Source organism: Callorhinus ursinus, unplaced genomic scaffold, assembly GCF_003265705.2.
Source record: "Callorhinus ursinus isolate GAN/ISIS: 27379988/994484 unplaced genomic scaffold, GSC_fseal_2.0 scaffold1217, whole genome shotgun sequence".
NCBI classification, from domain to species: Eukaryota; Metazoa; Chordata; class Mammalia; order Carnivora; family Otariidae; genus Callorhinus; species Callorhinus ursinus.
The window spans coordinates 1,213-11,648 of NW_027398272.1; the positions used below are offsets into that span (position 1 = coordinate 1,213).

The 10,436-nt window shown below is 39.4% G+C and overlaps 1 protein-coding gene across 1 annotated transcript; it reads left to right on the forward strand.

Moving 5' to 3' along the window:
* Positions 1–513: 513 nt before the first annotated feature.
* LOC112818071 (probable polypeptide N-acetylgalactosaminyltransferase 8) lies at positions 514–7,233 on the forward strand (the record flags this gene model as incomplete). Its single annotated transcript, XM_025865314.1, has 4 exons — positions 514–680; positions 5,485–5,668; positions 6,426–6,623; positions 7,119–7,233. Coding segments are annotated over 4 exons (664 nt in total), but the record flags the coding sequence as incomplete, so codon positions are not given.
* Between the last annotated feature and the right edge of the window lie 3,203 nt (positions 7,234–10,436).

Sequence of the window (10,436 nt, forward strand, 5' to 3'; positions counted from 1 at the left end):
TCTCCTGTTGAGTTCGTAGGTGTTCAGAATGGTTTGATCCCTATTCAGCTGAATTCCTGAGACCAGACAAAATCCAGGTCTCCTACTCCTCCGCCATCTTGCTCCGCCAAAGTAGAGGTTTTGTCAGAAATGACTGACAGCCTGAGAATATGGGGAGAAGGTGGTGGCAATGACAGAAGACCTCTGGCAAGAAAGCAAATTTAGAGATGGGGAGGAATAAGGATTCCTTTTGGGGGAATGTTGGATGTTCAAGTTGATCCATCTACTGAATATTAGTATGAAAGACACGGATTTTATCCTCATAACAGGAAAGTTTTGGTTAAGCAAGTATAAAATCTTGCTGCAGTGACAATCACCTGAGATTTTCCCTTCCTAATGAGTTTGGGGGTTGGTGAGCCAATTGATATATTAAAACATCATATATAGTGAAGGGGTAGATTGGATAGTAATGTTTAAGTAATTTTTAAAAAGTTTTTAAAAAGTAATATGGTTATTTAAAATGGTTTCTTATAGGTGTCTTCAGAAGACATATCCTTCACAACTCCCATCCCTTGGTGTCATTCTCATATTCATGAATGAAGCTCTGTCCATTATACAACGGGCCATCACTAGTGTCATCAACCGCACCCCCTCTCATTTGTTAAAGGAGATCATCTTGGTGGATGATTTTAGCTCAAATGGTGAGCAACTTGATCAAAGAATAATAGTTTATTGACTGCTGAGCTGGAAAAGGGTTTTATCTTAGAGTTTAGGACACTTTAGGCTCCTCATATAGTGAAGAGAAAGGGATCATTTATTGAGGTCATATGTGCCGGACACATTAATCTTCACAAAGTCAAGGCAGAGGATCATCATCTTGATTACATAGATGGGGAAGCTAAGACACAGAGAGATAGATCACATAATGTGCCCAAATTGCATAGTGAGTTAATGGTGGCGCTGACTCAAGTCCGGGACTGAGTGACTCCGATGCCTTTCTATGCACCATGATGGAGACCTGAGGGAGTGAACTGGGGTCCAAAATTAGACCTCAGATACCAAGAAGGGATTCAGAACTGTTCCCTATGAGGAAAAGCAATCTTGCTGTGTAATTAAACCCAGAGAAAATGGAGCTTTGGATGCCGAGACTCTTCACAGTGGCAATGTTTCTTGCTCATAGTATGCCCCCTCCCCATCCCTATCTAGTTCACCCGGGGGGGCATGAAGAATTGGGAGATAGTGGGCAAAACATGAATGTTGGTAATAATAACTATCTCATAAACTGTAAGGAGAGTTACATGAGATAATCATGGCAGCTAACATTGTTCCAAGCCCCTTATGTATGTTAACTATTTTAATCATTACAATAACCTATGAGGAAGAACCACTGTTTTGGCCATTTTACAGATGCAAAAACCTAAGGCATAGTCTGGTTAAGGAATTTGCTGAATATTGCAATGCTGGTAAGTGACAAAATTGAGATTTGCAGAGTCCAGAGCCCTATCTCTAGCCACTATGTTCACTGATATAATACATAGGTGATGAATAGTATTTAGCACATAGTAACCTCTCAGCCAGTGTTAGCTCTTAGTTTTTTAAATTTTGAAGAAACTAGAACAAAGTCACAGATTTGGGCTAGCAATAAGGAAGAAATTTCTGAGAGTAAGGACGGTGGAGTGGCTGCTCATGGGAGGCAGAATTTCTTCCTTCTCTGGGGTATCTTTAAGTACGAGACAGGTACTTATTGCAGATTCAAATTAGGGGTAATATTTATTTATTTATTTATTTATTTATTTATATTTATTTATTTATTTATTTATTTATTTATTTATTATCAAATTAGGGGCAGTTTGACCTAAGAGGAAGAGGCAAATGACCTCTAAACTTTCCTTTTTGGATTTCCAGACACTAAAAATATATGAAAAGGATTTCATGTTTTAAATACCTTCCTTTCTTGTCATTTCAATATAAATGCACAAAAAAATAAGAAGGTACAGTTCTTAAGCAGAATTCCACTGAAAACCAAAGAAAAGAAAATGGCTGACTTCATTCTTTTCTGGGCAGGCACACCTAGTTTTTGAGTAGGAAATAAGAACTTGATGAGAAAGACCTCTCTCCTCGACATCTGGACACACCCTGGCTCCACTCCCTGTCTCTGTGAGATGATCCGAGGTAAGCCGTCTCACCTGTCTGAGACTCAACTTTTTCATGGGGCAAATGTAAGGACTGAGCTGGGGGACGCCTGAAATATCATTTCCTGTGGAAAAAAAAATCAATGGCTCTTTAATTCCACATTCCATGAAGAGTAGATAAGAATTAATTCAAGATTTCTACCTATGGAACAACGAAATCAAAAGATACAAGATTACAAACATAGGTAGACACATAAAGAGAAGTCAAGCAAAACTCTGGATCGTTCCAAACCATTCCCTTATCATATAACACATCTCTCTCACTTTGGTCTGGAACCCATTATGCTTTTCATTGAGATAATGTGTGAATTGGCAAAGAAGAGGGGACTGTTAGTTCTTCTTTGACTGGTGTCCCTGGGACAGGGATTAACTTCTCTCTCATTAACCATAAAATATCAACTAGATTGGTCCTACACTGAACAGAACTTAAAAATCTGTTTTGTGTTAAATTGAAGAAAATAAATGGAAGTCTACCACATATGCCACAAGAGAAACTTACTGTTCGCTTGACTTTGTGGGGTAAGTAATTCAACTGCTCCATGTCTCCACTTCTTCACCTGTAATATGGGGGAAATAATAGTGTTTATCCGATAGGACAATTTTGAGGATTAAATAAGACATGTAAAGCCCTCAACACAGGACTTGCTCCCAATAAATGTTAACTAGTGTTATTACTCCTTGTTTACCTCAGTATCATTTGTAGTACTGTTGAAATGCCATAACTTGATCATGTCCCTCTCCTTTCCCCCCTAGATATGAAGCTTCATTTGTCTCAGGTCAAATGTTTCAAGTGTCAACAGAGCTAATCCAACTCTTTCAGAAATTGTATTAATATATGTGGGATTCTATATATCCTCTCCAATTTTAGGCAAATTTTATAACTAACAACTATTTATTTTGTACCAAAAACGAAGCACTATGCAAGGAAGATTTCAAGAAGTTCCCATATTAATTTATGAGGCAAGACATACCTATGGAAAGATATTTCAGTATATGAAGAATGGTGTGTCAGATTGAGTGAGCTGTCAGTGAGTGCAAGAAAGCCTGGAGAAATGGCTGGGATGAACTAGAGAGGCTTCCTGGAGGAGGAGGTCTTGGATTGGGACTTGAAAATTTGGTAGGATTTAGAAAAGCAAAGAAAACAATGGAAGACTGGGTGTGTGCATGTGGGTGTGGGGGATAGAGAGTGATGAAAAGAATGATATGAGAAAATCTGCAGAAGCCAGAAGCACCCTGAGCTGAGCACCCTGGAATAAAGGGTTTGGGGGCAAAGAGGAGCAGTGGGAGAGCAAGGCTGAGAAGGGAGCATAAGTTTACTTTAGAAGATCCATTGAAGGGTCTTTAATTCTTGTGCTGGACTGTAGGCATTATTTCTGAGAGGATGACTCAGAATCTACAACTCATAAAATTTTGGAATTGGAAGGATCCTGGCATATTATTCAGCCTTTGTTTCTAAGTCGAGGAAACAGAGATCCCCAAATGGGAAGTGACACAGAATTAGGTAGTGAGGGAGGTTGAATTACACACTAGATATCTGGGGTCTATGGCAAACTTTTTTCTTTTTTTCCCACCATTTTGGTTCACACAGTTTATTTAAGAACTCATGCAGAATACTCAAGATAAATGATTTTTAATCCTCATCTTTAATTCTCTTCTTTATCCCAGTTAATCTGGAAGTAATGTAATTCCTAATTATGCTGCTAACAACGGGGTACAACCAACCACACAGATTATTCTTCATATTTCCTGGTGAGATTTTTCTAATGCCTTTTAGGAAAAGGTACCTCAGAAGTTATGGTAATCCTGCTCTTGCTCCTCTCAATGATTATAACACCTCTACCAGGATTCCCAGGTGTTCCATTCACTTTGATTTTTTTCTTGAAGAAATTGCTAAAAAAATAGGCAGAATCCATGATTCTTCTATAAGGTGGGTGCCATCAAGGGCGAACTTCAGAACCTGCTCCCTCCTCCCACTGTGCCACAAGCCTTTTCAGGGGCACCATGGTGGCAGAAGAAGAAAAAAATATGGCAACTCCTTCTGATTGCTTCCTGAAAGTAGTGACTGGGTAAGTGTAGGGACTTTCCAGCTTGGTTTCTCACGGTTGGAGCAAAAAGCGTTCAGATCCATTGGCTCTCTTTAAAACCTTCAGTTATTGAGTCAGTCTTCCTGGGGTGCAGCTGGGAAAGTTCTAACATAGGGCAAATTTTTGTGCCACAGTCATGCCGGTATTGTTTCCAGATCTTGGTCATTCCAGCACTCACAAATCTACTCTTCTTCTGAGAGAGGAACCAGCAAGAATTTCATCTCTGGGCCCTGGGAAGAGAGAGATAGAGAGATCATGATAAGTCCAACCAAGTACACACATAGTTCTTGAGGCAGCATGGCATGGTGGTTAGACACAACATGGGCTCACATCTGGGGTATGCTACTTATTGGATGTGTAACTTGGACAGGTTTCTTAATCTCTCTGTGCCTCAGTTTTTGTTTTTGTTTTTTTGGTCTGTAAAGTGAGGATACTAAAATACCTACCTTATAGGATAATTTGAAATTTAAATAAATTAATGTTATCAATGGAAAACTCAGTCACTTGGTTAGATATTTTAAACACTGCTTAGTGATTTGCATGCAAGTTTTTCTCATACATATGAGGAAGTCAACTGGTAGGCTGAGTCAAAGAACAAATTTATAGACAGGCCTTATAAAAGACAGGGGAAAGAGGGAAGAAAAAAATGTAAACAATCTGGGAATAGTGAATCCTGTTTGCGTAATTTAGGGGACAAATTCATTAGCTAGAAGCTGGAAAAGTGATTAGCCTGGGTATTCTGTCCAAAACTGGTCCTTGAGGAGGCCAAGTAGAAATATGTAAAGCAAGACAAAACAGTTTCAGTTGTTTATGGATTCTCCAGAAAATCTTGAGAGTTTAGCCATGGGGAAGACATTCCAGGCTGTCTCCACAATGTCTGTTCATCAGCACCTCTACCTTAGCTAGGTCAGGTCTATCTACTCATTCTTGTGAGAATTCTCAATACACATAAAGCTTATATAACAATCCTTGTTACATGGTAAGCTGTATGATTATTCTAAGGTAGTTAAACTTCAAGGGAAATGAGATTAGGAATGGAGCATTAAGACTGAGGATAGAATGGAGAGAAGTAGGTGCAGGGGAAACACTACTTATTTCTCAGTCAAGATGGTAGAATTGCTCATCCTAAACTGGAGGTAGTCCAACCGCTACTATATAATAGTATGAAATTTCTACACCACATTGATTATTGCACTCAGAATTTCTATAGGTGTGCATTTGGTTGGCAGGAGAACTAAAGGCATACTTGGATGAGAAGATTAAACTTTACAACCGGAAGTATCCAGGACTACTAAAAATAATTCGGCATATGAAGAGAAAGGGTCTTGCTCAAGCACACAACACTGGCAGGAAAGTGGCTACAGCTGATGTGATTGCCATCTTGGATGCTCATGTTGAAGTGAACATTGGGTGGTAAGGCTCCAGGAAGTTTCTTCTCCCAAGAAAGGGGGGAAAGGAGATACTGAAAATGTACTACATACAAGACGAGATATTATGGAAATAGGGAAAGATAGCACCAGACTTCGAACAAAGAAAAGACAGTGTTTTACTCAGGGATTTGTAACACTAAACTACTAAAGAAGTAGTAGTTTAGTGTTAGGAAAAACAACAACAACAGCAACAACAACAAAAACAAAAACAACAAAAAACAATGGGCTTGGAGTGTTGACAACTGGATTCTGACCCTGATTTTGCCAAACAACTTTGTGACTTTGAATAAGTCACATTTAACTAGACATCTATGTCCTTAACTATAAAATATGGAAATTATCTTTTGATGATTCCTAAGGTTTTTCTCAGCCCTGAAATTACATGATGCAAAGAAAGGTGTGTTCTTTGGAAAGTCAAATAGTAAAGAGACATCATTTTGGAAACAGGGAGACTCAAAGAGCTAATGTAAATTTAGGCAGAATACAAATAGTCCTGTTCATAATGACTTGAGAGTGGTATTTGGGTACCAATTCCAAATCTGTTCTTGACATATCTGTTCTTTTCATATTCTGAAAACTGCAGAGTCTCTGCACTCTGGAGTATCCTACTCAGAGCTCAGCACAGCATAAATGAAAAAGGTGCTCAATGTCAGGGCAAGGTGCTTGAAGAAGTTTTGTTTGCTTGCTTCTTCTACTTACTTTCGTATTCAATCTGGATTTGTTACACACTCTTCTTCTAGGGCGGAGCCCATTTTGGCTCGGATTCAGGAAGACCACACTGTAATTGTGTCTCCTGTGTTTGACAATAGTCATTTTGACACCTTTGAACTGGAAAAGTATGCACTGGCAGTTGATGGCTTTAACTGGGAACTATGGTGCTGCTATGATCCACTGCCAAAGGCCTGGTTTGATCTGCATGATGCCACCGCTCCAGTGAAGTAAGTCTGAGATTTAGGGACCTTGATTAGAACATGGGAAATCAGGAATGGATGGTGTGGGTTTTGTTTATCTTTTATGGTACTGATGAGAGTGGGTGGGAGAAATGGAGGAGATGGGGTGAAGGACAGAGGATAGAGAAAAAATTATAGGCACTTTAGACTATCTAAGGGCTTTCAAACAAAAACCAAAGTATATAATGTTTAAAAAAAACATTTGAGGCATTTTAAGAATTTTCAGGCTATGAAGTAGGGATATGAAGATGAAAAAGGCATAATTTCATTATAATTTGAGAAGGACTATGGCAGGATGAGTGTGAAGGAAGGCTACATGTACTTAGTTCAGCCTGAGGGTTTAGAGAAGGCCTTCAGGATAAGAAGAGGCTTGAATATAGACCTTTGAAAGCCAAATCATCATTGGCTTCCTACCCCTCATTGCCATTCTGACCCATTTCTCTCATCAAGAGGTTAGCAACTCTCTTACTATGTGTTCTATAGGAGTCCTTCCATCATGGGCATCCTGGCTGCCAACAGGATCTTTTTGGAAGAGATGGGATCTCTGGATGGTGGGATGCTGGTCTATGGAGAAGAGAACGTGGAGCTTAGCTTGAGGGTGGGTACATTTTCTTCTCATTATGAGAAAAAGCAGAGGGGGAAATAATTGGAGGGTAGTATGGTCTTTGGAATTCTGGAACAAGGCTGAATGTCATTGGCTCAAGAGATGGACAAATTATCATGTTCCTGAGTCACTAGGACTAGGCAGTAAAACTTCTGGAGTGGAACTTTCTAGTATAGGTTTATATAATCTGGGAGATACGGATGGAAAGAGGTATAATTGAGGCTCAGCTGATAGTACTCTTATTTACCTTAAGGGAAATAAGCATTCCAAGCATTTTTCCAAGCATCTCCTAGATCTCATGCATAAAATATCCCTCCTATAGAGGGATTATTTTATATTATTATTATAGAAGCCTTTTGCAGCTTCTGTATAATCCACAATCCTTTGTTAAAAGGCCTTGCCCCTTGGGCTTGTGATTGTTCTTATTAATTTACCTTTCTTTTATCTTCCAGACTAAGGCTGAACTTTAAAAAAGGCAGCATAAGTTAGTGAGAATTACATGAGTATTAGAAAAAGACAGACTGAAGTCCAAATCCTACTCTATCACTTGAAAATTTGTGTTATCTTGGGGAGATAGAAGCTCTCTAAGCCATACCTACTACATCGAGCACCTAGCATGCTGAATGACATGTGACTTATGCTCATAAATGGTTAATGATAAAAATAATAATGATAAGGATGTCAGGATGGCATTGTAAAAAAAAATGCTGAACTTGGCTTCTAATCCTGACTCTGCTAACTCACTGTGGACTGAGGTTCTATGAAATGGATTTTTTTTCCCCCCAAGCCCTGAAATTCTCTGCCTGAGATCAGGTGATCTCTAGTCCATTACATGTCTGGAAGCATATGATATTTTCTAAAGCTTATTTAGACCTACAACTTTAAATTTCTTTTTATTTGGAACTGATGACCCTAGAACTACATATTATACCCAATGAAGACCTAACCAGGACCTCACATTTACGTGTTAACAAATATACTTTGAGTCCCTATCTGGGTTATACCTTAAGCCACAGTAATTGTTGGGCAGAGAAAACGACTGCTTTGCATGTTTGTCTTGATCAGTTTTCCCTTTTATGAAATGAAGAGAAGTATCCTTCTTTCATCTACCTCATGAGGATAATGGCATGATAAATATATTTTTTAATTTTTTATTGTTATGTTAATCACCATATATTACATCATTAAATTTTGATGTAGTGTTCCATGATTCATTGTTTGTGCATAACACCCACTGCTCCACGCAGAATGTGCCCTCTTTAATACCCATCACCAGGCTAACCCATCCCCCCACGCCCCTCCCCTCTAGAACCCTCAGTTTGTTTTTCAGAGTCCATCGTCTCTCATGGTTCGTCTCCCCCTCCGACTTACTCCCCTTCATTCTTCCCCTCCTGCTATCTTCTTCTTTTTCTTTTTTCTTAACATATATTGCATTATTTGTTTCAGAAGTACAGATCTGTGATTCAACAGTCTTGCACAATTCACAGCACTCACCATAGTACATACCCTCCCCAATGCCTATCACCCAGCCAGCCCATCCCTCCCACCCCCCACCACTCCAGCAATCCTCAGTTTGTTTCCTGAGATTAAAAATTCCTCATATCAGTGAGGTCATATGATACATGTCTTTCTCTGATTGACTTATTTCACTCAGCATAACACCCTCCAGTTCCATCCACGTCGTTGCAAATGGCAAGATCTCATTCCTTTTGATGGCTGCATAATATTCCATTGTGTATATATACCACTTCTTCTTTATCCATTCATCTATCGATGGACATCTTGGCTCTTTCCACAGTTTGGCTATTGTGGACATTGCTGCTATAAACAGCAGGGTGCACGTACCCCTTCGGGTCCCTACATTTGTATCTTTGTGGTAAACACCCAGTAGTGCAATTGCTGGATCGTATGATAGCTCTATTTTCAACTGTTTGAGGAACCTCCATACTGTTTTCCAGAGGGGTTGCACCAGCTTGCATTCCCACCAACAGTGTAGGAGGGTTCCCCTTTCTCCGCATCTCTGCCAACATCTGTCGTTTCCTGACTTGTTAATTTTGGCCATCTGAACAGTGTGAGGTGGTATCTCATTGAGGTTTTGATTTGGATGTCCCTGATGTCAAGCGATGTTGAGCACTTTTTCATGTGTCTGTTGGCCCTTTGGATGTCTTCTTTGGAAAAATGTCTGTTCATGTCTTCTGCCCATTTCCTGATTGGCTTATTTGTTCTCTGGGTGTTGAGTTTGGTAAGTTCTTTATAGATTTTGGATACTAGCCCTTTATCTGATATGTCATTTGCAAATATTTTCTCCCATTCTGTCGGTTGTCTTTTGGTTTTGTGGACTGTTTCTTTTGCTGTGCAAAAGCTTTTTATCTTGATGAAATCCCAAGAGTTCATTTTTGCCGTTGCCTGCCTTGCCTTTGGCGATGTTTCTAGGAAGAAGTTGCTGTGGATGAGGTCGAAGAGGTTGCTACCTGTGTTCTCCTTTAGGATTTTGATGGATTCCTGTCTCACGTTTAGGTCTTCAACGATTTGGAGTCTATTTTTCTGTGTGGTGTAAGGAAATGGTCCAGTTTCATTCTTCTGCATGTAGCTGTCCAATTTTCCCAACATCATTTGTTGAAGAGTCTGTCTGTTTTCCATTGGACATTCTTTCCTGCTTTGTCAAAGAGGAGTTGACCATAGAGTTGAGTGTCCATTTCTGGGCTCTCTATTCTGTTCCATTGGTCTATGTGTCTGTTTTTGTGCCAGTACCATACTGTCTTGATGATGATAGCTTTGTAATAGAGCTGGAAGTCCGCAATTGTGATGCCGCCAGCTTTGCTTTTCTTTTTCAAGATTCCTCTGGCTATTAGGGGTCTCTTCTGGTTCATACAAATTTTAGGATTATTTGTTCCATTTCTTTGAAAAAAATGGTTGGTATTTTGATGGGGATTGCATTGAATGTGTAGATTGCTGTAGGTAGCGTTGACATCTTCACAATGTTTGTTCTTCCAATCCATGAGCATGGAACGTTTTTCCATGTCTTTGTGTCTTCCTCAATTTCTTTCATGAGTATTTTATAGTTTTCTGAGTACAGATCCTTTTCCTCTTTGGTTAAATTTATTCCTAGGTATCTTATGGTTTGGGTGCAATTATAAATGGGATCGACTCCTTAATTTCTCTCTCTTTGGTCTTGTTGTTGGTGTACAGGAATGTCT